The sequence below is a fragment of the Toxotes jaculatrix genome, chromosome 21 (genome assembly GCF_017976425.1).
Source record: "Toxotes jaculatrix isolate fToxJac2 chromosome 21, fToxJac2.pri, whole genome shotgun sequence".
Taxonomy (NCBI): Eukaryota; Metazoa; Chordata; class Actinopteri; family Toxotidae; genus Toxotes; species Toxotes jaculatrix.
The window spans coordinates 17,493,710-17,520,607 of NC_054414.1; the positions used below are offsets into that span (position 1 = coordinate 17,493,710).

Here is a 26,898-nt window from a genome sequence, read left to right on the forward strand (position 1 = left end):
CAGGCACTGTGTTGTGTACTGTGGTTCAGTTGTGTGATCGTTCTCCAGTTTCTTGCTTTCGGTTGAATAAAGCTCAGCTGGGTTCTTTGCTGTTGTGTTTGCTTTTGTGTTTGACTGTATCATTCATGCCTGGGTATTTCTGGGTCTGCCACAAAGGTGGAGCTTTGCATCATTTTGGTTTGTGTGTGGAGTATTTCTTCATCAAGCTTCCAGGGACCTGAACTGATATATCTGTAGGCAATACGGAAGCTATTGCCTTTATCAGTTTAGTGTCACATAGTTTATGACAAAGAATGGACAGAGACAAAGAATCTAGTTAAAAAAAAAGTTGGCCACTGTCCTTTTCAGAGCTTTCTAATCTCTTTTACAGTTCCAAGGTCGCTGTATATGGTGGCCCCTAAGCACAAAGCACATACAAGTGGAATTTTAATGTGTTTATATTGAAATGTGGTGGTATGTCTTTATATATTAGAACCCCAACATCCACTGAAGCTGTGCTGTTGTTAAACTGTCCAATAAAACATGCACTTATCATATATTCAGCTTCACCCTCAGACAAATTGGCAGCAACACAGACTATATTTCAACTCTGAGCAGTAAATAACCAAAGTGCTTGCTCAGAAAAGACTGTTTATCCTGGGGGAACAGATCACACTGACCAGTCAGTCATTTTGGGAGACGATAATTATCTTGAGATCATAAAAAAAAAATTCATGTAGCAACCGCAGCCGCTCTGAGCTTCCATAGATTTGTCATGTCGGAATTGAAGTGTGTTTTTGCCATGTTGCGTTACGCCACATTTCCTCTGAGCACAGACTAATTAGTTCACATCGCTTTACTTGTGTAGAGCAAATAGCACTGTTGTAATTGTGGATGATGTTGCAAGAAAACATTCATCACATGTCACTGCTGGAGAATGCTCTTTATTTGTCTCATAAAAGTCTTTCTGAAGAACCCATCACAAACAACATCACAGCGTACAGACACTGAAAAACACACTGGGACAGAAACAGCTTTTGAACAAATTTTCAGTTTAATATGGATTTTCTGTCAGAGGATGAGATAAAATTACATCAGCTAAGTTTCTGCAAATCATTTCATCATGACAGCCAATACAAGCTTCCTGTCCCAGCACTGTGTCCATTGTCCATCATACAGTAATCTGCTTAACTTTCATAAGCTACTCTGCCTCACTCAGGCTTTTAGGGCATTCAGATTGTGTGCTGGCTTGGTGTGAAAGCCCAGTTGGGAAGACAGGAAACGCTAAAAGAAAGTTGTAATTGTCAGAACAGGTGCAGACACTGTAGTGATTCTTTTGAGCCAGCACTGGTATACAGCTGCATTTGCATCTGGGTTTCTGGAGTTCATCTAGTTCATTGAAATGTTTTTGTTGCCTCAGACATATTAGTAGCCTTTACACACCTTCCATTTCTTTCTGTATTTGGAGTTTGTGTTGAATTCCCTCTTCATGAGGGTTCTTTCTTTTTTTTTCTTTTTTTTGCCTTGTGGTTGTTGTTGTCACTGGTGGCATACAGTCAGGTTCCTGGAAGCTGCATGCATTTAATGTGTTTATGTTTGTTTTTTCTGTTCACTTTCATTCCCCCTCACACCCAAACCCTCCCCACCCCCTTCCCAACTCCTCCTCACCTCCCCTCTCCATCATTGTGACTGTTGTCTTGGTAATCCGTGACTACTACGGCAACCACACCAAGCCTGCGTTCCTTCAGTTCTGATAGGTCCAACACGCTGAACCGGAGCTCGTTCACGCGGGACAGCATGATGATAGAGGAGATTCTGGCACCCAGTAAGGAGATGGTACGTACACTTACTGGAGCTATAGGTAGTTACAGGTGCATGTGCTTTGTCTCTTTTTTCCTCTCTGTGTCTCTGTTTCTCTCTCATTCAGTAATCTGTGGGTCATTAACTTCACAAGAGACACAGTCCAAATGTGCCAGGCTGTCTTGGTGCTGTGCCAAAAGCCAAGCTATTCACCAATCCTCTTACACCTGAGTTGGTGCTGACATAAAGACGACCAATCCCGTTACATTTTACTGAAAGAGGAAATGAGATTAGTGGTTAGTGCTGCTATCTAAAGAGGGATTACTGTGATGGCCCACTTACTTTAAGGATCCAGCAAAATGGCACTTAAGGTAAAGTAGGAAATCAGGTGAAACTTAAACTTGGGAAAATATCCCACAACTCAAAAGACAACATGACTCTTTTACCACTGAGTCTAACTGATCCTTTAATGATTCAACATGAAGGGCGGGACCATGTGGTCTGGTTTGTCCTCCAGACAGGTATAGAAATGTGCCCAGCATCAGAAACACAAGGCAAAATCAACTGTGCATTTAGACGGGGCCGTTGTTGTTTGGAAAATGTCAATATTGTTGCTAATACAGGTCGGGTACTTCAGCCTTTTAACATATCTGAAAAAAGCTTCAGGGTAACATGATTATTTGATTTGTGAATGTAGCAGCTGCTAAATAACGGCTTGTCTCTTGTCTTATGCTGCTCCAGATGCACTGTAAGGAAAAATCTTTCATTCTAGAGCAACACAATAAGGTAGATGTTTAAGTCATCATGCACACCTTCTGCCAGTGCATGTGACAATATGTCATTCAGATCTTATTGTTTCTTATACATAGTATAATATTCTTTTTCTGTTCAGTTGTGCCATCGGTTATGTTCAGTTGTTACCATGGACAGCTTATGTCAGAGCATGTGCTGTATATGTTCATCATTTTTCCTCATCTCTGTGTCCAAGTATGGAACACATTTAATCAATATTTCAATAAAACTTTACTTAAGTAGAGCATTTAAAAATACTTGAAAGTTTTTGGTTTTTAATCTTTTTGGTGTTTACCATTGTTTGATTTCTTGTTGACATATCATTTCTCCAACCTCTTCTTGTGTGCACGCGGGATTCCCCGGAAACACTCTTCCCGTAATCTCACTTGTTATGCTTTGCAGTGACTTTGTCGTCTCCTCCACAGCATTTGGCGGCAGCTAAGGACTTTGACAATGACTCTCTGAGGAGGTACAGCTGGACTGCAGATGCACTGGATAATGTCAACCTAGTCTCCTCACCAATACACTCTGGGTAAGCACGTTTGAAAGGATGAACAGATACAGAAAACTGTATCTATGTGAACCCTGTTTTCAGCTTTTAGAGAAAAGGAGGAGGGAGGAAGGATACGAGACAAGAGCTTGTCTCTGTTTCCTCCTACCTGTTGTGTGTTCACTCTGTCTTCCCTGCCGATTTCTCTCTTTCTCATTTTGTTTCCCCTCGAGAAAACGGCTCCTACCTGCAGCGGTTTCTCTTCCCCCTCTCTGACTGCCTGTGCTTTTCAAATTGTAAAGCTTATCTAGAAGAAGTTAGACGATTGATACCACTCTCATCTCTGTCCAGTAAATAAAATTAAGCTACAGCCACGAGCCGGTTAACTTAGCTTAGCACAAATACTGGAAACAAGGGGAAACTGCTAGCTCACTAATTACCACATTATATTTGTACAAAAACTTGTGTAAAAACAACAATTCCAGCTAACCAGCTGCTGGTTTATTGACAGTGGTATCAATACTCTCATGTAACTCTCTGCCAGAAAGGCAGTAAGCTTCTTTCAAATGGTTTCGTTAAAGGACTCCTTGGTAATCATCTTCTCAGTGGTGTTTTCAGTGACAAAGCTGTGTTGTTGACCTGTCGCTCCTGCGTTGCTTTGTTGTCCATCCTGCAGTTTTTCCTCTCCGCTCCCGCAGTACGACAGCAGGTGATTGACTGTGATTGGTTGCCCTCTTTATCACCACCACTACCTTGTTTCTGGTGACATCCCACCCTCCCCTCTCTGCTCACTCATAACATCAGTGTTTGCTCTCCTCACACATGAACTGTGTTACAGATTTGATAGAAAGTGGATTTATGGTCTTGTGTTTGTTTGAAAATCTTTGTGGGTCTCTAACTTAAAAACAGCCCGGTTCTAGATGAATATATCACAACAGGTCACAATGAGTGTCAGTTTGTGTGTTTTATAGTCTGTGAGTGAATATTTATCTTTGCTCTAGACTTCATCAAACCTTTCAAATGAACAATTTGGACACTACTTATTCAGCAACTACATACAAACTAACATGACCTCTCACTTACCGGATTGCATGGTGTGAATCTGTGTGTGTGAGTTATGTGATTTTCTTCTTTAAGTTAAAATGAGTTACACACAGATTTATATTACCTTCTAATATGAGTCAAATACGGGATACACAGGAGGCTCCTGTGTTGGCATCTTGGCTGTCTAATTTATAAGTTATCCACACAGAATAATAGAGCATTGAATCTAGTTTTCAAGTCATTTTCTGGTAATGGATGTGGCAAAATTGTGACATATACTTGACAATGTTTTTTTTTTCTTACTTACTTACTGGTGCCACCACAGTCATAGCCAACACAGAAAACTCCTTACATACCTGTTCTTCCTCCTGTCTTTCTCTGTCTTCCCTTTTGCTCACACTTACTTTGTGTGTGTTTTGAGGATCACAGCATGGGAGGGGATCACTTCAACTAAAGCTCCTCTCTCTCCATCAATACTGCTGTTAAACTAATAAAACTGTATATTTTACTTTTTATTCCATTCATTTTCTGTAATCTTTCCTCTCTCCCTCTCTGGTTTTCTCGTTTTCTCCCCACATGCTGCTCTTTCTTTCACTGTTTTATCTCCTGTCTTTGCGCCCTCTGCTTCACTGTTTCTCTTGTCTCCTATCGCTCTCTCCTCCTTTTTCTTCCTTTTCGCTCTCCGTCAGGTTCCTGGTCAGTTTCATGGTCGATGCTAGGGGCGGCTCCATGAGAGGAAGTCGTCACAACGGCATGCGCATCATCATCCCACCGAGAAAGTGCACAGCGCCCACCAGGATCACCTGTCGACTTGTCAAGAGGCACAAGCTAGCATCGCCTCCCCCGATGGTGGAAGGAGAAGGCCTGGCCAGCCGACTGGTTGAGGTTGGTCCAGCAGGAGCTCAGTTCCTTGGGTAAGATTTAATTCTTTTTTTTAAACCTCAGGAATGATGTTGTTCCTGTTTGCTTGATTGATTTTTGTGCATTCTAGTTTGGTGACTTGACATCTCCTTCCTTCTGCTTCTTGCCATCGCCATTTCCCACCATCTGCATTTTTATTTCAGAGTGTGAATGTGTGTGTGTGTGTGTGTGTGTGTGTGTGTGTGTGTGTGTGTGTGTGTGTGTGTGTGTGTGTGTGTGTGTGTGTGTGTGTGTGTGTGTGTGTGTTGAGGCATAATACCTGCAGTTTGGTTTGCAGTTTAAGTGTAGTTGCTACAGTGTGGTCACCCTCAAGCAAGTTTTCTAGCTGTGTTTCCCTTTGACAAAGTAAAGGCAACATCACCATCTGTATGGTGTAAACTGTGTACAAATGTAGACTGTGAAAAAGAAAAGGCAAAGTAAACTAGTTAATGATTCATGTGTTCACAGAGACACAAAATACCTGTTCAAGTAGAGTCTGTACGTTTATGATAATAACAGCAAACTAGCACCAGCATCAAAGGTGCTATACTGTGCAATTACTAAAAATATATCCACTCCTGCCAGCCAATCAGAATCAAGCATTTGCAGTTGTCATGGTATGAATATACCTATTTCTACCTCTGTATACCTGTGACTGAGTAGTTGCCATTACTGATGTCACTAAATGCACTGAAATCACTACGAGTCCTGGAAAGAAGTAGCAGGCATCGTCTGATTACTGAAACTAAACTAGAACTCAGTGGTGTGTGCTTTCACTGACCTTGCGAGTGTGTGTTTTGTGTATATGTGTGTTTCACTATCTTGCGGACACAGTAAACTACACCTTCCCAGAAAGCTGCCAGCCCTTAATGAAGGCGAGAGCCTGGTTAGTCCAGTGCTACAGCTGGGACCCAGAGGAACTAGATTTGTTGGGTAGGAACCAAACATAGCAACCCCCTCCCTCCCCGTCGCTCCTTTCCCTCCTGTACCTCCCACCTCCCCCAAGGAAACGACATGACTGAGGCTGATTCATGCTGATGGATATGATTATTTTACCCCATCTCTGTTGACTTTGATTTGTTAGGCTACAACATTGATATTAAATGGTTGCCATGTAGTTTTGGGAAGAAATCAATGACATGGTGATGACTGTAACAAGCTTTCTGATCATTTTGAAGGGAGGACAGTAAGTCAGGAATATGCTTACTTGTATTTAAAGTTAGCCGGAAGATGAGTTCACCACAGCCGAATGGATTTGTTTTAGCCTCAGTAACATTACAGGGAGAGACATGGAATACAGTCTTTGCATTTGTGATGGTGAAATTCTTCCTAAAACTACACGATATAGCTTTAAATCCATTGCAGTTACTTTCCAGCCACTTTCATTAAGAGACCATTGTGTTTTTGTTTCAGAGGCTTTCAGTGGGCTTCTGACATCACTGAAAGTAAAGGTTTTGATTGGCTGTTTGGACTGGACTGCGCTTGTTGGGCATGAGCCTTTTCCTCCTCAAGCCAAGCATCATCCTGCTTGCCATGACTGCTGTTACTTTACTTCACCTTTAAGATCAGTTTTGTGTCATCCCACGGTATTTTTTGTGTAATTAATTTCCAGAGTTTGGTCACATTATACTGATCCACATTACATTAACATGAGCAGAGTAGATCTTTGGGTTTTGATGCAGGTTGGAAAGATGTCCCATAAAATTTCATCAGACCTTTAGGCTTTTCCTCATAAAAATGTAAATTATGAGATTTTAGTTCAGATGTGATTTGTGAAAAGAATGCAGAAAACCAAAACTAAACTTATATTAAAATATTTGTCCGATTTTGTGAATGTTATTCAGTCTTAAAGTACTTGTCTGAAATTGCTCATTATGACACAGGCTTTAGAAAAATAACCTCCACAGTCCACTATATATGAAGTAGCTAATAAAGCCTGATGCTATTACTTACTAGCATATGATTTAATTAGTCAAACCCTGTGGAAAAAATGTGGCGTTTTGGCCAGGAAACATTAGAGAGTAGCATTTTTAGGGATGATCAATGAATATAGTTCCTCTGATACCTCCACAGTTTGTATTTTATTCTGTTCTATTCTACTCTGAGTGACCCTCAAAACAAATGGTCCTCAGGCTAGAGTATGTTCATCCTCCTCTCTTGTGTTGTTATCATGCCTTGTTTATGTAAGGGCTGTGCAGCTTTCTACTCCCACTCCTCAGTCCATTTCATGTGTCTTGTCACGTCATGCCAGGCCCTGACATGCACTCTGAATGTCCCATCAAACTGCCGCACCGCCACAGCTTTCATCATGGAGCCACACTGTCACCAGCAGAACCACAGTCCATTCTTACCTTGTACAAGATGTTTTTGAGACCTGTGTCCTTCAGTGTTCCTGATTCACATTTGTCTTTATTTGTTGAATTTAAGAGCAGAATCAGTGCATTAAGGACACATATATATGTGTTAATCTCCTGAATATGCTTAAAGACCTTCTATTTAATACTTCTGTTATCATTTGTATCTCATCATTTGAATTTCTATCTTAATTTTAATTAGTCTAGCTCTAGTGGGACTATTAATCTTCATTCCCACAATCATTGTTTTGAGGAAAAATCATACTGTCTGTTCTCTAACCTGCTCATTTGACTTTCTAAAGGCAAATGGTAAAGTAGAACTATTTTATTTTGGGTTTCTTGTTGCTAACCGCATCTCTTCAACATGTACCTCACCAGGCCTGTGATAGTGGAGATCCCTCATTTTGGCTCGATGCGGGGCCAGGAGAGAGAGCTGATCCTGCTGCGCAGCGAGAATGGGGAAACCTGGAAGGAGCATCTGTATGACTGTAAGACTGATGACCTCAATCAGCTCCTCAATGGGATGGATGAAGGTAAAAAAATTTCACATTGATAACTGGTGCAGTCTATGTACCGCACTGCCTTTAGCCCTTCATTCTCATTGTACCTGGGTGAGAGCACAGTGATTCAAAGAAGACTTTTCTGAATACTACAAACTGAGCTGTTTCTATAGGTTTAGAAGACCAGTTATTTATAATTTACATCTGTGTGATTTATGCTTTGTAATTTGAGTCAAAGGTATAAGCTTGTTTACATAAAAGTTTAAGGGGAGAAGTTAACTGCATCTCCCAAGGTGCATTTTGGCAAGAAAACATCCACTTACCACACAACAACATAAAATTTAATATATGGCTTAAAGAAAAATCTGTAATAAATGTATTTTCCTCCCCTGAAGAACTGGACAGCCCTGATGAGCTGGAGAGGAAGAGGATCTGCCGAATCATCACCAAGGATTTTCCACAGTACTTTGCGGTAGTGTCTCGGATCAGACAGGAGACCAATCAGATGGGACCCGAGGGCGGGACTCTCTGCAGCCGGAGCGTCCCATTGGTTCAGGCCTCCTTCCCTGAGGGGGCGTTAACCAAGAAGATCAAGGTTGGATTGCAGGTGAGTTGAGAGATATGAATGAATGAATAATTATCTGCTGTTTCAACTGATCTTTTTATCAGACACTAAGGAGTGCAAGCAGTAGTTTCAGTGCAGAAGCAGTAATTGTAATGAAGTGGTAAAGTATTAGCTGTAGTATCACAACTATTTTTAGTCAGTAGTAGCAATTAGCACAAACGCACATCACTCTGACTGATGCTGCTTCTTTACCAGGCCCAGCCGGTACCTGATGAGACTGTGAAGAAAATCCTTGGTAACCGAGCAACCTTCAGCCCCATCGTTACCGTGGAGCCCAGGAGACGGAAGTTCCACAAACCCATCACCATGACAATCCCAGTCCCGCCCCTCTCCGGCGAGGGGCTCACCAACGGCTACAAAGGAGACAGTACTCCCTGTCTCCGCCTTCTCTGTAGCATTACAGGTGTTGAAATTTTTCTTAAATATACCTGATTTCAATACGTGTCAGTCAATCACGTCAGGGGCAGAACAACCCACATTAGCTTTCCTGCAAGTGTCCTCCTTATCTAACGTAGAAACAGTGTTTCTCCTCAATGTTTTAGACGTAGAACAATTGATCATATTGAAAGAAAATCTTCAGGATGTTTAATATTTTCTGTGTGACTGTCTTCCAGGTGGTACGTCCCCAGCTCAGTGGGAAGACATCACAGGCACAACTCCTCTCACCTTTGTCAATGACTGCGTCTCCTTCACCACCAATGTTTCTGCCAGGTGAGACACACGACAAGCAAGTGTTGGTGACGAAGTCTGGTGTGTTTATCTGTGTGTCTGAAATGTTGATCATTTTATTTGTCACTTTTTGCCACAGGTTCTGGTTAGCAGACTGCCACCAGATCCCAGAGACGGTGGGCCTGGCCACGCAGCTGTACAGGGAGCTGATCTGTGTGCCCTACATGGCCAAGTTTGTGGTGTTTGCTAAAATGAATGACCCAGTGGAGTCCAGACTTAGGTGCTTCTGTATGACAGACGACAAGGTGGATAAGACCCTGGAGCAGCAGGAAAACTTTGAGGAGGTGGCCAGGAGCAAAGACATAGAGGTACATATTTATTTGTGGTTTATTATCTGTTCACTATCTATTCTGTTCGTGTCATTGCATTTTGTTGCCAGCTGTGAAAGTTGTTCTTACCCTGCTGATGTGCTCTCTCAGGTTCTGGAGGGCAGGCCCATTTATGTGGACTGCTATGGAAACTTGGCTCCTCTGACTAAAGCTGGTCAGCAGTTAGTTCTTAATTTCTACGCCTTCAAGGAGAACCGTTTGCCCTTCTGTGTCAAGGTACTCCTACATACAGTCTATCATCACCATCGCTTATAGCACCTCCTTCCCAGGCTGGAATGTGGAGTTGGATCTATAGGTCAACATGGGAAAAAAGTTTATCATAACAGAGTACAATCAGGGGACAAGACAAAAGTCTGGACAAAAGCAGCAGCAAGATTAATTTTATAGCTGATATAATGTTATGATTGTTTTATCTCTATTTCCCTTTGCAGCCTTACTCTAGCCAACCCACACTAGCTTTCAGCACAATGATGCCAGTCCACAGAGAATGCCCTAGTTCCCTTCGCCGCTGCTAAATAACCTCATGTCATTGATCGACCCATTAACTTTGTGGGATCCATAATCAATCCTCTTGCATCATTTGGTGCTCGGTTATTGTGAAAACTATTCTTGCTGTGTGTGAACTAGATGAGGCACCACATTATCACAACACAACTAATTAGGACTACAGTAGCAGGGCACCATGTGTTTAACATAACATTACTCATAAGGTTGTTTGATTACTTTTTATTCAGCAAATGCTCAATTAGTAAAATATTTCACTAGATAATATGTCAAAACAAAGTCATAGAAATTTAGTCGTAGCAGGGCCTCCTTACAAAGGAATGACGTACATAAAGAAGCAATGTTCTCTCTCCAGGTGAGAGACCCAAGCCAGGAGCCCTGCGGTCGTCTCACGTTCCTTAAAGAGTGTAAGATCACAAAAGGCCTTCCCCAAACGGCCGTGTGTAACCTGAACATCACACTTCCTGCCGTGAAAAAGGTAAGGTAGCGTAAGCTCACCATTCTCTGTTGTCACCTCCATAACCATACTCATGGTTAGGGTAGTTTCGGCCCCAATAACACTGATAGATGAAAGACAGAGAAAGACTTTGGCCAAACTGCCGCCACTGTGTCTTTTATCTGTTTAAAGCTTCTCTCTATGTATATCGGTTATCTCTGCAGTGGATTCTTGTCATTGGCTGTTTCATTATGTTCCTACCTATCTTTTGATTTGGATGACATGCTTTTGGCTGAGGGCTATTGTGCAAAAGGCTTTTTTTGATTATTAGGCTGGCTTTTTGTGGATTGAGTTCATTTGCTGTTTTTGCTATTGAGTGTTGGCGCTTTATACTTTCCTCTTTATTTTTTGGTGTTTGTTTGGTCTGGTTTTTTTTTTCCCATTTGCTGAATTTGCTAAAGTGGCTTCTCTTCTGAGTTGGAGCTTCTGTCACTCACTCCTTTTCACACCCTGATGTTTCTTTTCCCCCTGCTTTCCATGTTATGTTACTCCCCCCCCCCCTCCTCGTTTCTGCAATGCATCTTGGGAACCAGGAAATGGAGTCAGATGCCGAGGATGAGGTAAACCACACCCTCCCCACCATGTGCCGTCCTCTGCGCTAAATCTATAGCTGCCCTGCTCTGCTCATCATAGCCTTATTTTTTCCGCTTCTACAAGGACAATAAAAGCTTTGTTTTTTCAAAGCTACCTTTAGCTGCTCAGTTTTGCATGATATATTGTAGATATGAAAAGATATCTGTTTTATGTCCAGTCTTTATCCTTTGCGCTCTACAGTATGTGATATAAGTGGCTTTGAAGTTTTTATATACTTACCTTGTCATTCAGTCAAGATTTAACCTTTAACAGCATTACCTTAACATTGATGGTTTGTACTTTTAAGTCCTCATGATTTAGAGTTTCCAGCCTTACCATGACTAACTCAAGCTAATTTGACTAGCTTGGCAACACTTACTGTAAGCAGCACTATCAGTGCTTGTGAAAATTGAAGACTGAAGTGCAGTGAATAATCTTAAACGATAATTTGCTGCCATATTATGCAACTGTTGAAAATGGACTTTGTTCTTATGTTAATACCAACTAATGCGGGCTATTGGGTTTGCTATAATTTGAAAAAGTTCCAAATGTTGCTCATTTGGGAGCTTTATACAATGTAGGGTGACTTAGAACTGATAGGATTTTGTGTTGTTTGCTATTGTTGCAGACTGAAAAGCCAGAGCGACGTCATACCTTTGCATCCCTAGCCTTACGTAAGCGCTACAGCTATCTGGCCGAGCCTGCACTGAGTGAGTTTGACATTTTCACTAACAAACCCTTTGATGAATATAACAATGCCAGTTTACGTGGATAAGTTAGTTTACAGTATTAACAATTTTAATTAACCTGTAAATGCGTGATTAATAAGTAGATAGATGTGACTTAATGTAATCAATGCATATTTCTCATCCTGCATAACTTGCACTGTCCACGTGCTTGTTTACAACATGGTACATATTTTTGCATGGGTCAGTGAGTGGTTTTTAAGTTTTTGTGCTGTGCTTGCCCACGTTGTGAGTTGTACTTCTTCTGGGTTTGTTTCCACTGCTGAGTTTTTGAAGTCAAAATGCAGCAACATCAAAATTTTTCTTTGACTTACTAGCACAATGTGAATAGGCATTTTGGAAGGAGGTCAAAGTAAAATTTTGTGTGTTTTTCATTTGTCCCTTCTGAGTTTAAAGCTCTTTTTGGCTTTGTGATGATGTAGCAGGTTTTGTTTTTGTGGGACAAAATGCATGTTAGGAGGTCTTGAGTTTGGCTTTCTTACAGGTGTGTCTTTTCAGTTTTTCACACTTTCTGCTTGTCACCAATTCTTATCGACTGTGCATGACAAAATGGGCCAAAACTTCAGTCTTGGAAAACACATTTTGTCATATTTTGTTTATGTTAGAAACAGAAAATGGAAACTTCTGCAGCCCTTGGCTCTATTGTATCAGAGTCTCTAAATTGTGTTTGGGGAATCTGTCATTATGTAATTTTTGGACAAAACAGATAAAAGGCACTTCAAAAAGCGGATTGAAATCAGAGCCAGAATCCATACAGTGATTTTAGAACATCTGAAGTCCAAAGAGAGAAGTTGTTTTGTGTTACTCCCAGTGCATTTGTCTTACCATTTTTCTGTTGTCAGTTGTGAGTCTATGCCATTGTCTCTGGTATTTTACTTTGCTGCTGAATGTGCTTCGTTCCGTTTATTCATTATGTTGTTGTTACTGTTGTTGTTCGAGTCATCTTCCAATCCTGAATCACACGGGATCACAACTGTTTCTTTTTATCCATCGTCAGTCGATATTCAAATATCTTAACTCAGCACTTCATAAAACTGCTGTTTTTCCTTCCTTGATACCAGGACTGCGTCACTGACCAACTCTTCCTCCTCTGATCTCTTCTTTCACATTTTTTCTTCCTTTCCCTTCCCTGACATAATTTTCTGTTGTCTTTACTATTCCACATTCTTTTGATTATTTTTTTCCATCCCTTCTTCACCCTTATTTCTACAAATTCATCTGAAGAAACAGCAGCTGAGCGAAGCGCAACAGCAAGAACACTGCCTGCTGGTTACCCTCACAAACCTGTCTTTCCAACCAGACCTTACCCACCATGGTCGACTGCTCCTATTACCGTCCCTGGCCAAACAAGGCCCATCGGAGTGGGGGGTTCCCTCACCTCTACCGATTCACCGGCAGGCTCACCAGCTGCTTCTCCACTAAAATCTATCTGGCCCCTCTCCTCCCCATCACCTGCATGCCCTGCAACTATCAAAACCACCCTAGGAGCTCCACCACCACCAGCTACCCTGTCATCCCCAGTTAAATTAGTTAGTGATATTGTGTCCTCATCCCCCATCAGGTCTTACAGGACTATGCCTTCACCCATTAAAACCGTTGTCCAGCAGGGTCAATACCCTGTCCAGGGATCTGCCAGCCTTGTGTCCTCTGGAAGCCCAAGTAAGCCTGCCACAGATCCATCATCTATCAAGAACCTTGCTTCGGCATATACATCACGGACTTCCCCACTTCACTCAATACCCAATGGTTCTGTGCCAGAGAGGTCATCAGCTCCCATTACTGCTCCAGCATCGCCAAAGACATCTTACAACATGTACAATGCTAATCTGCCTTTTAAAACTGCCATTGGGACCACAGTTGTGACCGATGCAGGGGCACCTAACATCCCTTCTGTTAAAAGCATCTCTAGCCTGTCCTCTTTGAAAACCCCTGTAGATTCAACACTTTCATCCCGAGGAGGGAGATCATCCCTCTCATCTCTCTCCTCAACTGGGCAAACAACCATTGCTTCCTCAGAACTGTCCACGATGAATGGATCCGTTTCGCCTGTTAAATATCCTTCCTCCTCCTCCACGCCATCCTCCCCTTCCTCTCGCCTTCTCTCCGAAAGAAGTTGCAGCCTCCAGGAGAGGATCCAGGCCACCACTCAGGCAGCAACCACTGGTGTCAGTGCAGCCATAAATGAAGCTATAGACTCATACTCTGTCTCGGGATATGGCACTCTTAAATCACTGTCCTCCTCACGTAGATCTGCAACAGCAAGCTCTGCTTACGGTTCTCTGAGATCTGGAGCTGCTTCCTCCAACTCAGCAGTTTCATCTAATACAGTGACCGTACCTGTGTATTCATTAGTCAACGTCATCCCAGAGACCCCTGTCAAACCAGGGCCAGGGTCTCTCAAAATGGCACTGCCTGATTCCTCTCGTGCTTCATCCGCATCGTCTTCCTCTTTGTCTTCCTGTGTTACGGCATCAAAAATAAAGTCCCAATTGAAATCCCCCCCATTTATCACACCGCCTATCATCCACCCAACAGCAGCTTCCAACCAGGAGATACTAAAAGATGTAGCAGACATGAAAGAAGATCTGATCAGAATGTCAGCTATCCTACAGACAGACACACAGACAGCAGCCAAAACTGTTCAGACATCAAATACTGGCACTCCTAAAGAGACCAAGTTAGAGGATGAAGAGCCATTTACTCTAGTGGAGAAAGTGAAAGAAGATTTAGTGAAAGTCAGTGAGTTATTACAGAAAGATATGGGTGAAGGTAAGGCCATTGCAGGTAAAGAGAGAGCCTCAGAGGATGAATGGGAGGAATTTTCCAAAGATGAGATTGAGGAAGCACAAAGAAGTGCCCTCTCAGACTATTACCCTCCCTTTGATGAAAACACGCTCCTTCTCAAGCACCAATCCATGTCGAGCAAAGACTTAGAGTTGGCTAAAGTAGTAGATTTTCTAACAAATGACATAGGCGCTAACTCTCTGTCCAAAATGGCAGAACTGAAGTGTAGGTACGAGGAGGAGGCAAAAAGGGAAGGGGAAGAGAAACAGAAACGTGTTCTCAAACCATCTATGTCAATACAAGAGCACAAACTCAAAATGCCTCCACCGGTCTCAGGCATGCTCAGGTCTCCCTCAGAGAAAGACCTAAGCAAACTTGCTGAGACATATCAAGGGTCAGAGACTATTTTGGAATCACCCGAGGACCTGTCTCATGAGCAGGATAAGAGTCCCCTGTCAGACAGTGGGTTTGAGACCAGGAGTGAAAAGACGCCTTCTGCTCCTCAGAGTGCAGAGAGCACAGGACCTAAGCCTTTATTCACAGATTCACCCATCCCTCCTTGCGTAACTGAGACCAGGACTGAAGTGGTCCACATTACGAGCTATGAGCAGCCTGATGATCTTTGTGAGCCTCTACTTATGGAGGAGGCTTCATCTGCCCCTCCTTCTGTAGAGCCAGATGCAGCGTCAATAAGCTCCACCAAAGCTCTGCAGATGAAAATGCCAGAAGAGGACTCCATGATGAACAAAAGCATGTGTCTTAAGGAGGAAACTCATATTACTACCACCACTAGAATGGTCTATCACAAGCCCCAACTAACTGATGGTGCAGAAATGATAGAGGAAGCTATGTCAGTCAGAGATATCATGAAAGCTTTCCAGTCAGGTAGGGACCCATCTAAAGAACTGGTAGGCCTTTTTGAACATAAGGCTAGCCAGGATTCTGTCAAAGGTGATGAGCTGACTCCTAGATTTCTAGACAGAGACATTAAATCCAAACCCAAAGTTGAAAGGATAATCGAGGTTCATATCGAAAAGGGTCACAGCACAGCAGAGCCAACTGAGGTTATTATCAGGGAAACCAAAAAACACCCTGAGCTTTACGTCTACAAAGGGGACCGTGGAATTAAGGAACTGACTGATTACGATGAGGCCCAACAGGAAGAGGAGGAGCTTACTGCCGAAGAATCCCTGCCCTCCTTCCTGGAAACATCTCGTGTTAACACCCCTCTGTCACAGGAGGAGGACAGTCGCCCAAGCTCTGCTCAACTGATAGCAGACGATTCATATAAAGCCCTGAAACTACTGAGCCAACACTCCATAGAATACTGTGACGATGAGCTGTCAGAGATCCGAGGCGAATCATATAGGTTTGCTGAGAAAATGCTTCTGTCAGAGAAACTTGATGTGTCTCACTCTGACACAGAGGATTCAGCAATGGTGACTGACAAAAACCGCCGCCTAATTTCTGAAGAGAGTGGTAGCCGTAGCACCGAGAGCATGAGTCAGCAGCAAGGAAGTCCCAAAAGAGAGTTTGTTTCTAAGTCATCAAAAGATGGGTCCCCCAAATCTAGTAAATTCTTGCACAGGGATGACCCATCTCAGTTTGATAAAGTGACAGTGCTCCATTATTCCACAGAACAGGGCAGCCCCAAGCATGCTGTTTGGATGCGATTTACAGAGGATAAACATGACAGAAGCAGGGATAAGCTCCTTTATGAGGATAGGGTGGACCAAACTGTAAAGGAAGCTGAAGAAAAACTCAGTGAAGTATCACAGTTCTTCCGTGACAAAACAGAGAAGCTCAATGATGAGCTGCAGTCTCCTGAGAAAAAACCTCTGAGACGAGAGACAAAGGAAACCAGATCCTGGCCTAGCTCAGCTTGCAGTAGCCCTGAGAAAACACAGCAGAAACCTAAGGCCGGAGAAGATGGATTCATTAAAAGCAAACTCAGGGAGCCTACAGTTGGTAAAATGTTTGGGACCACCACAACAACTGAAAAGAAAAGCTCTAGTTTACCAAGCAGCCCCCAGAAAAGTGTGTACTCCCATAGTAGTGATGATAAAATTAAGCAACCAACTAAGACCAGTGAGTCTGAACCCTCTTCTCCCGCTCATGTAAAGTCAACATCCAAAGTCAGTGCTGTGAGGATGAAGTTTGAGTCTGAGGCTCAGAAACAAAGTCAGTCTAGTCCAACCAAAATTCCTCCTCCTGTGCAGCCAAAACCTTCAATAAAGAAATTACAAGAGAGCAAACTTCCCATTTATCAGTTTTTTGCAGGAGGAAAAGCGTCAAAAGTATCTGAAACATCAGAAGATGAAAGCTTGAAAGAAGATGTTGATAAGGCCAAATGTGCTGCCACAGACAGCAGTAAACCTGCTGTGATATCAACAACATCTAAAGCCCCAAAACATACAGGAGACAAACTGCCAAACAAAAACATCCCACAGGCCTCCTTGCAAAGGCAAATTAGTGACAATGAGACTGACGAAGCCACTACTAAAGGGAAAGATATCCATTCCAGTATTACTCAGGAAATTAAAGAAAGCAATAAAGTTCATGACACTGCTAGACTACAAGAGAAAGACAGCAATGGTAAAAAACACCAACAAATCACAAAAACCGAGTCTGTTTCCAAAGAAGTAATAGCTGAGTTGCCTAAAAAGGATGGTGAGGAACCACTAAACAAAAATCTCAGAAAAAAGACAGAATCTCAAATTCCTGTAAGAACAACATCCTCTACTTTAGATATTGACCTCACAAAGAAACCAACAATAACGAAACCCTCACAGATTCCTACACTATCTAAAAGCAAAGTACAGATGAGTCTGGAGACAACCCCAGCAAAAACAGATGGGAATCTAACCTTTGAAATATTAGATAATGCACCCAAAGATTCCAACTCCAATAATCTTTCCAGCCCTAGAGAAATACTGGAGAATGTCATAACCCCTCCAGCTGCTACAACAACCAAAGAGAACTTCAAAGGCATCACAACATTACCTGTTTATGTCAGTGTTCAGGTGGGCAGGCAGGCAGAGAGAGAGGCCAAAGGAGCACTGTACACAGTCAAACAGAAATCAAACTCAGCACTCAGCCCCATAAGCCCAGATGATGACACACTAGAACAGGTGTCTTTCATAGACAGCTCAGGGAAAAGCCCCCTTACACCAGAGACCCCCAGCTCTGAGGAGGTCAGCTACGACCTCACAACCAGGACCACTGATGGCTTTATGGGATTTATACCAGGGAAACCCAGCCCCATCATGGAGGTATCTGAGGAATCAGAGGACGATGACCAAGGAAAAGTTGTTTTCTCTTTTAAAGAATCCCTACCTGAAAGGAAAACTGGTATCCATGACGCCCAAGCAGACCTCGCTAATGCTAATGAGCAAGAAACAGAAATGAATGATAACCAGTGGGAATTAACAAATAGTTTAAACCAGCAAGAAAAAACAACCAATGGCAGGCACGATGATATAACAGGACAGGATCATCAAGAGGTCTCAAAAGACAAAGGCATTGCATATATTGAGTTCCCTCCCCCTCCTCCTCTGGACTCAGCTTCAGAAATTTCAGACCCAGAGAGGAAAGGTTCCTGTGCCTCTTCAGAGACTGAGACAGAAATGATGGAGGTGAACTTACAGGAAGAACATGACAAGCATCTGCTGACTGAGCCAATTATACGAATCCAGCCGCCTTCCCCGGTGCCTCCTGAGACAGATGACAGTCAGTCGAATGGTGAAGAAGCAGAAGAAGACGAGGATGAGTCAATCTTCCAACCAATTCCTTGTAAAAATTTTACTTTCAAAGTTCCTGAGGAGGAGGAGAACAAGAAGGAGAAGGAAAGGATATCTAAATCAAAAAAACATGACAAAAATGGAAACAACAAAGATCTTCAAAGTGGGACCAATGGCTCCAGTGGTTCCAATGGTTCTAAAGGTTCTAATGGCAAAGGAGAGGATGAATATGAACAAAATGGAAATGACCAGTCGATAACAGACTGTTCAATAGCCACAACAGCTGAATTTTCTCATGACACAGATGCAACAGAGATAGACTCCCTAGATGGATATGAGCTTCAGGATGAGGATGATGGCCTGTGCGAGCAGGCAGATTTACGGCTGTTTGGTCTTCCTGACAGCCGGAGAGACATCTGGGCAACAGACACGTTTAGGTCTTCTGACCGCTCTTTTCCTCAAACCAAACTGGAAGTTATTGAAGAGGAGAAAACCCCAGAAGAATGTCCAAAGGACACTTTGAAAAAAGATACCCCCTCAAATGGTGAAAAACCTGATGCTGTCAGTAAAGATGGGGTTAAAAGTCAGGAACAAAAACCCTCAGATAAAGAGGGATTTTCAGACACTTACTTTAGTTATAAATTAGAAGAGGAGTTTAACTCTCCTTTTAAGACTGTTGCCACTAAAGGGCTGGACTTTGACCCCTGGCCCAGTAAAGGTGCAGAAGAAGAAGTCGTTGATATGGGAGGGACACGGGGAAGCAATGGTGAGCCTAAGCCTTTTGGACTAGCGGTGGACGAACAGTCTCAGGTCACAACACCAGACACTACCCCAGCCCTAACACCAACGGACGATAGCACGCCGACGAGCGAGCCAAATCCATTCCCCTTCCATGAAGGGAAGATGTTTGAGATGACACGCAGTGGTGCGATTGACATGAGCAAGAGGGACATGGTGGAGGAGAGGCTCCAGTTTTTTCAGATTGGTGAGCATTACTACTCGGCGGGCAGGTACAGTGTCAGGGACTCAGAGGTAGACGCCTCCTCGCAACACAGGGATCAGTTTAGTACTCAAGATCCCACAGATACCTCAACAGTCCCTCAAGTCTCCATTCAGACCACTACTGTTCAGCTGGAAATATCAAATCCAGGTGGCAGTTACAGCACATGCAGAGACTCCACTTCCAACACCGAGCTTAAATTCTCCACTTTTAGAACAGGATTCAAATTGTCATCTGATAAAACCTCTGATGCGACAGATAGCAGTTCTAAATGTAGAACAAGTTGCACCTTTGATCAATCCAATGAAATAATCTCAGGATCAGCTGTAGATAGTTCTTATTCTGTAACTTCAAACTATATAGATTGTTCTAATTCAAATACACCGTGCATGACAGATTATTACTCAAATCACAGAATTCCTTCAGGTATGTCCAGACAGAGGGACCATTTGGATTGGACTTTAGAAAGTCAGAGCAATTATTACCAAAGCACAGATTATTCTTCTGCACCTTCACAACAGATAAGCAGTCCCCAAACATGGAGCAGCAATACCAGTAGCAGCATCCCTGTCTCCCATTATGTCCATTCAGATGTCATTCAGGCTGGCAATATTGTGTTCAACTTGTTGTCCTCTTCGGGACTTCAGGAGATCAGTAGGATAGAAGCGTCCTTCAACCAGCTAGAGGTGAACAGCAGGGAAGCCAGGGCTTATCCTAATGTAGCAATAACAAACTCAGGAGCCAAAGAGGTCAAAGCCCAGATATGCAAGTCCAGGTTACCAGTGAGGGTGCCCAGCCACCAACTATGCAGCCGAAGTCGTCCAATAGTGAAAGACAAGGCACAAGAAAATTTTGATAAATTCCAAGTCAGGAAACATGCAATGCATAAAGTCAGGGAAAGATTAGACCCTTTTGAGAATGTATTTCCTAAATCTAGAATCCCAGTAATGAAAGCCATTAAATACTCCTCTTGTTCTCGGGAGCAAAAGCAGGTTAGAACCAAATCTGCAGTTAGTCTTAGAAGCATTAAAACTACCAGGGGTAATAAACAGCAGAATAAAAGCAGATCCAGCACCAAACAAAAACACAGTTTAATGAGAACCCCAGGTAGAAATAGCACAAATGAGACAGGGATAAAAAACTGTGTAGTGAACTCAAAAAAAACTGTCAGTAACCAGGTAGTCAACCCTTTGGACCAAACCATTCCCAAGGAGGCTGAGACAAAGTTAGAAGGGAAAACACTGCCCACTGAGGATGAAGAGAGCTGCAGCCTCAGCACTACCAGGAACACTTCCTTGTCAGAAACATCTAGAGCTTCTAGAAGTTCCTGCCCTTCACGCACCTCTACCTCCACCTCCACCACCACATCAACACCATCTGCTAGAGATGTGAGAGCTGAGGTTGAGCAGGCCAGCAGTGAAAGGATGAGGAGGAGCAGAAGAAAGAGTAGGCGGACACTTGGAGGAAAGGAGCAAGAGCAGAAGGAGGAAGGGAGTCAGGTTGATCAACCAGTCACGGCTCCTGTCACGGAAAACGAGACTAGTTTGTAAACTCTTTCTAAGCACTTGTTATACTTTATCTTTCTCTATGAGATGCATGTAGCTGTTGTGGGTGCTTTGTGATGTGACGTTGTAAGTGTAGCTGTCACTTCTTCTTCCTGTCATTCTTGTTATCTGTGTCCTGTGCTGTCTGATTTAGACAAAGACGTGAAGGCTAAAACATGGAGAGTCGATGACTGAATTAGCAATACTCAAAATGTGTCTCTGGATCGAGCACAAGATATTATTTCCCCTTGATTTCCTATTGAAATGGCAGTCTATACATGTGCTACAACGCTGGATTAATTAATAATTATCTTGTAGAAATAATGACCAGCTAAGGCGAGTTTTACAATAGACTTTTGGGTACAGATGAGGGTAAAGGAACAACAACTTCAAAAAAAGTATCTGTGTCAGTTTGCGAGTAAGCACACTTGAGCGACTAAGTTAAGAGTGAGTATACCTTACTTTCTATTACTATGGGTCATCCTCAGTTTCATTTCACACTGCGATTAAGGTAGCCTTGCACCTCACCACATGACACCAAACCACTCACCCCCACTCTAGACATGATTAGGACAAAAATGTAAATGATTGTTTGGGTAAAATATGACCTTGTGTTTGTTTTGGTCTGCTTGCCTGGTTCGTAGCTATCATTTGGTGGTACTTTTGCTCTCTGAAATCACTGCAGAAACAATTCCTCGGCTGAACTTGACAATCGTGAATGTCGGCCGCGCAGGAGGGTGTCACTTGTAACTTGGTGGAACAACCTTGTGCAGCTGAATTACTTTTGATTTCAAGTTGAAGCCATGAATTGCTTTCTTCAGTGGGAGGGAATGTTGCCTGATGGTAGATTGTTTGTTTGTTAGTGATGTGATACAAAAATCTTTAATTCTGAACTCTTACTGTTATTACTAATACTACTTAACATCAAACATTAGTGTGAAAATGTGATTTTCTTTTCTTTTCTGGCCTCACAGATCCTCATGCTTGTGATTGTATTTTGTATCAGCAGCTGTCTCCCTGATGTTGTTGTTCTAGTGTTATCCCAAAAGTAGTTACTGCAACATCTAGACTGATGGTTCATGTTTACCTTTTGTTTATTTAGTTGTCCCTGCTGGCCAGAGTATGAAAGTTAGGCTATTGAAGATGGTATAGAAATCTCCACTGTGACAGTACTTCTTGTGTCCCATCCAGGCGGCATATCTACACTACAAAAAACAGAAAAAAGGTTTCTTTATGGATTCAAAAAAAAGTGATATAATATATTAATTAGTGAGCTTTCTGTGCTCATAGGTGGGATTTTTAGCTTTAAACAGTTTCCAGTTTTCAGTGTTTTCACTAAGCTCTAGTTTCATATTAAACAGACAGAGTGGTAGAGAGTGGTATCCATCTCCTCTTCTAACTCTCAGCAAGAAAACTTATAAGAGTATTTCCAAAATGTTGAATGAGTTTTCTAAAACAAGCATCCATTATCTATAGTGAATCATTGAGGAGAGTCTGGCCAGAAAAGCTTTTTTTTTTCTAAAGGTGAGACATGGGACAGTGAGCTAAAGTTGGTTTTTAATATAACATCAGAAAATGGCAAAAAAGAAAACAAAAAAGATCCAAAAACTGACTAAGAAGGTATTCATTAACTAGGTATTTAGTTGGTCTTTAAACCATATTAATGTCAGCAGTCTGTAACAGACTTCAGTTCACAATCCCAATCTCTTCCTTTCATTAAATGCCATTTCTCCCCTCTGCAGCCATTTTATGAGAACCTCATTTAATTTTGGGATTATTGTCACAATACCACACGTTAATTCTCCGTGTCCTGCCCCTCCCTGCTTCCTCGCACAGGCCCTCAGAGTCCCTGTGAGAGAACAGACCTCCGCATGGCAATAGTAGCTGACCACCTTGGACTCAGCTGGACTGGTGAGTCTGCACACATTAAAGCACAAAAGCCAGAAACAAGCATGAAGCAATGCTAGAATACTGTATTTATTGTCAATGTGACATGGAGAAACAGCTGCAATATTGGAAGTAAATCTGTTTAATCTTTTAATTGTCTAAGACTAAAACTCAGTTTCACTGAGTCCAGCTTTCAAACCACTAGTTTTACAGTGTTTGTTGCCATCTGGTGGACATGTAGTATAAAATATATTGACTTGGCAGCACTGCAGTGGCAGTTAAAGTGACACACATCATCATCAATGCACACACAATACAACATCTAAGCAGAAAAATTACAAAAACCCAAATTGTACTGTACCTTCTCAGTTCCATTAGTGAAATTTAAACATACTCACCTCATGTTGAGACATATCAGGAGTGAATGCTGAAAAATACATAGTGACAAGTGACACATGCATTATTAATTTTAATGGCAAAAAGCTTGTATAGCAATGTCTTCACATTCATCAGTGTCATTAAGCTTTGTGTTTGAGCGGTAGAGGAACAGTGCGATGATATTTTTGTTTATATTCTACTTGAGCAGAGATGAGGGTGTGGCCTCTGCAGTTTAGTCCGAGCCAGTCCACCTGCACTGCAGCACTGCCCCACGCCTGTGTGCATGTGTGTGAGTGGGTGCACTGTCATCCTCCGAAGTGTGTGTGAGTGTGAATAGTTGTACTTGTGTGCCTCTCTGCCCAGTGACTGAGTGAGTGCTCAGTAGAGGAAAGGAGTGTAATCCATATTTAATGTGCGTTCCTGTTGCAGCCCTGCAGTGAACAAGCAGATTTGCTGAACATTTTGTTCTCATGGCTTTAGATTTATAGGATTTTGCTCCTTCATTATCTTTACTGTGTTTGGCTATATATTTTTATATCTAATTATTCTTGATGTTTTCGTGCACTGCTGCACATTAGTATTTCCCCCGTGGCCTTAATTTGTCAGTCAACACCTCTTTATCTGATAAAGCCTCATTGTCATTGCAGACATTTTTAGCCTTGCAATGTTGGTTCCAATGCTTATTCAGTGAACAGCAAGAATGCATAATTCTGGTGAGACAAGGTGAAAAAAAAAAATGTTGTTTGTGGTGTTTGTTGCTGTTGCAGAGCTGGCCAGGGAGCTGGATTTCTCTGTGGAAGAGATCAACTTCATCAGAGTGGAGAACCCCAATTCCCTGACAGCACAGAGCTTCATGCTCCTAAAGAAATGGGTGCACAGGGACGGTAAAAATGCCACAAGTAAGCAGTGTGTGTGTGTCTGTGCTGTACGAATGTGTTTCAGAGAGAAATGCACAGTATACAGCCATCATCGTATTTAATCATATGTATTTCTTTCCCTTGTAGCGGATGCTTTAACTGCGGTGCTGACAAAGATCAATCGGTTGGATATTGTGACTTTGCTGGAAGGGCCCATATTTGACTACGGTAACATTTCAGGCACACGCTGCTTTGCCGATGATAACGCAGTATTCCCGGATCAGTCCGATGGTAAAGTGTAGCCCACCCTAGCTGAACTCTCAGTCTATCTCTCAGTCTATCCCTTCACCCTTCTTCACCTCCTCTCTCAGCCAGACAGTCAGACCTGACTGTGTAAACAAATACCAAACCAATCAGGCTTGACCAAACAGTGGAAGTTAATCAAAACGACTTAATGCTCCAGCACGTTCATTGAGTTCATAGTTAATGGACCATCAGGTAAAAACAGCATTAGATTCGTCTTTATTAAGCATCACCCCAGTCAGCTTGTTAGTTTTCCAACACTGGGCAGTGCAATTAATTTGTAGCACTCAGTCATTGGAACATGAATGGCAAGTGATAGAATTTTGGGTGATTAACAATATATTTGAAAACCTCTAAAATTCGTCCCCGCTTGTTTAAACATGATTGATTTTTATTAAGTGCAGGAAAATCTGTACCATTTTTGGGTGCATGACACTTTTTAGTATGTGTGACTGTTTTTGTAAAATGTCGAAAAGCATGATCCTGAAGCAAATGTAAGCTGCGAATGAACTGGTGTTTCTGCCCCATCTGATGAATGTGTTCATATTCTCTTTGGAAAGATAACGAACAAAGCACATTTTTCAGTTGGGTTAGGGCACCGGTTCGTAATTTGGGTTAACAGTAGTTATGTTGATGTGTATGTTACAAGTTTAAAATTTATTTCCTTTCATCAATTTGTGTCAAGTGCTGTTAAAATACGTGAAAACATAATTATAACCACCAATTTATAATAATGGCATGCTTGCTTTAAGCAGTATGACAAGGCTTTTCATCCCTCTTTCTATATCTCTCTCTTTCTTCTTAATTTAGAATTAAATGTGTCAGTCTCTAGTTTTCTCTAATTTTGATGCAATGAGGGCCTTTTCAGAACTCTTGATTAAAATGTGCCTTTTGTTACAGATAATAGATTATAAAATATACAGTTTATGAAGCTGTCTATACATCCAGGGTATACACTGTAAACAGACAATGCTAATAGCTAATTGGCACACCTTTGGTGGTTCCAGTTTGCCAAAATATAAACAAATATTGGTTGAAGACACTTCAAGACAAAATTCTGGCATGGGCCTCATCGCAGATCCGTTCAATTAGGTTTCCAAAAGTCATCTGAACACAAGGATCAGTGTTACTGTCGCTTTGACCAAAACTGTAGCAAAGATGATCTTTTTGTGAAGATGATTTAAACAACACAATGCATGGCTGTGGCTTTGTGTGAGGGGCTGCCTGTTCTGATCTTGCTGGCTTACAATAATACACTTTTAACACTCTTTAAATGGCTGGAGCCTTTTCAACACATCCACGAGTGTTTATGTGTGGCACACGCTGATCACGATGTGCTCTGGCTGAGATTACACTCCACATGGGTTGAAAATGATACACCTTTTTTCAAAGTGTGCAGTGTATAATTATGCTTTTGTGTCACTGCTGTTAGCTGTACTGTACCTGTCATCTTCATGGGTGCCTCCAAGCCTCCCAGCCTCTCCGCTCCACTGCAGCTTCTCCTGCTTTGAGACCAGCAGACTCCCCGCCGCCTCCTCCTCCTCCTCTTGCTTCTGAGTGACTAACTCCTAAAGCAAACTCCCTTGTCAGCGCTAAGCACCACTAACCAGCTAACCACCAGTGGCTAACTTGCGCTAACTACAACTACGTTTGGATCCAGTTGTAGAACCTGCTCTTACCCTCGCTGCTTAGCTCAGGCTGACTAGAGTAAGACTGGAAACACAACCACTCACTGTCAACACTAACATCTCTCTGCTCAAACTGGATGGCACAACAGCTATTTAGTGAGCTGCACCATTAGTATATCACCAGTTACAAGGGCTTTTACAGGCCCAAGGAGGAGTTTACATTCTACAGTTACACAAAATATGTTTTTTAAAGACTGATCCAGATTTTTTCTTAGAAAAAATTAGAATAAATTATAAAATGTGGTGACAGAACTCCAACTCTGCTTCCCTGAGTTTTTCTATAGGTCCCATCCAGGACTGTCCAGTGTATTGCTGACATACTGTATTATTGCATGTCAGTACAAAATAAATGATACTTAGTACATACTGTATACAGTTAGCATGTAGTATGAAACTGGGACACTTTTCCAAAACTTGGGGGAATTTGTTCTAATCACCCAACATTCCCAGTTCCCATCCTATGTCTTCTTACTTCCTCTATGAAAATGACTTTGCAGCTGAACAAACTTTAGACCGCCTAGATCCCAAAACTTGTCCTGATGCAAGACAAAGCCAGAATCAGAATTTTGCCCCCTTATTTTAACTCCCCTGTTCTTACGCTACTGCTCTTGACTGAGAAGCCTATTCTTGCTTATCAATCGTGATAAGCAATCCCATGACTCTGGTGTGCAGTATCTTCATTGTCTATGCATTAACCAGTTTGATTTTTACATGCTGTGTTTGTCTTTTCATCCAATTCTTGTCTAACAGTTGTTCTGTGTTTTTTCTTTCTGTGTGATAACTGAATTAGCTCCAAAACTCAGATTTCCTACGCCCCCCCTGTGTCCTCAAACACCCCAGCTTGTCACCCCTCTCC

At 42.2% G+C, this 26,898-nt stretch overlaps 1 protein-coding gene across 5 annotated transcripts in view; it reads left to right on the forward strand.

Moving 5' to 3' along the window:
• The window catches only part of LOC121201164 (ankyrin-3-like), an 82,353-nt gene that overhangs the window by 48,624 nt on the left and 6,831 nt on the right, over nucleotides 1–26,898 (forward strand). For 2 of the 5 annotated variants that reach the window (XM_041066845.1, XM_041066846.1), the window contains 16 exons: nucleotides 1,728–1,815; nucleotides 2,997–3,103; nucleotides 3,738–3,770; nucleotides 4,795–5,019; nucleotides 7,738–7,892; nucleotides 8,255–8,466; nucleotides 8,680–8,887; nucleotides 9,099–9,195; nucleotides 9,293–9,521; nucleotides 9,633–9,758; nucleotides 10,402–10,524; nucleotides 11,076–11,102; nucleotides 11,744–11,825; nucleotides 22,766–22,840; nucleotides 23,962–24,093; nucleotides 24,199–24,342. In XM_041066845.1, the coding sequence (XP_040922779.1) occupies nucleotides 1,728–1,815; nucleotides 2,997–3,103; nucleotides 3,738–3,770; nucleotides 4,795–5,019; nucleotides 7,738–7,892; nucleotides 8,255–8,466; nucleotides 8,680–8,887; nucleotides 9,099–9,195; nucleotides 9,293–9,521; nucleotides 9,633–9,758; nucleotides 10,402–10,524; nucleotides 11,076–11,102; nucleotides 11,744–11,825; nucleotides 22,766–22,840; nucleotides 23,962–24,093; nucleotides 24,199–24,342 (2,063 nt within the window). Of the gene's footprint in view, nucleotides 1–1,712; nucleotides 1,816–2,996; nucleotides 3,104–3,737; nucleotides 3,771–4,794; nucleotides 5,020–7,737; nucleotides 7,893–8,254; nucleotides 8,467–8,679; nucleotides 8,888–9,098; nucleotides 9,196–9,292; nucleotides 9,522–9,632; nucleotides 9,759–10,401; nucleotides 10,525–11,075; nucleotides 11,103–11,743; nucleotides 11,826–22,765; nucleotides 22,841–23,961; nucleotides 24,094–24,198; nucleotides 24,343–26,898 lie in introns of all 5 variants that reach the window. The other 3 variants (XM_041066849.1, XM_041066850.1, XM_041066847.1) reach the window with 2 other exon arrangements.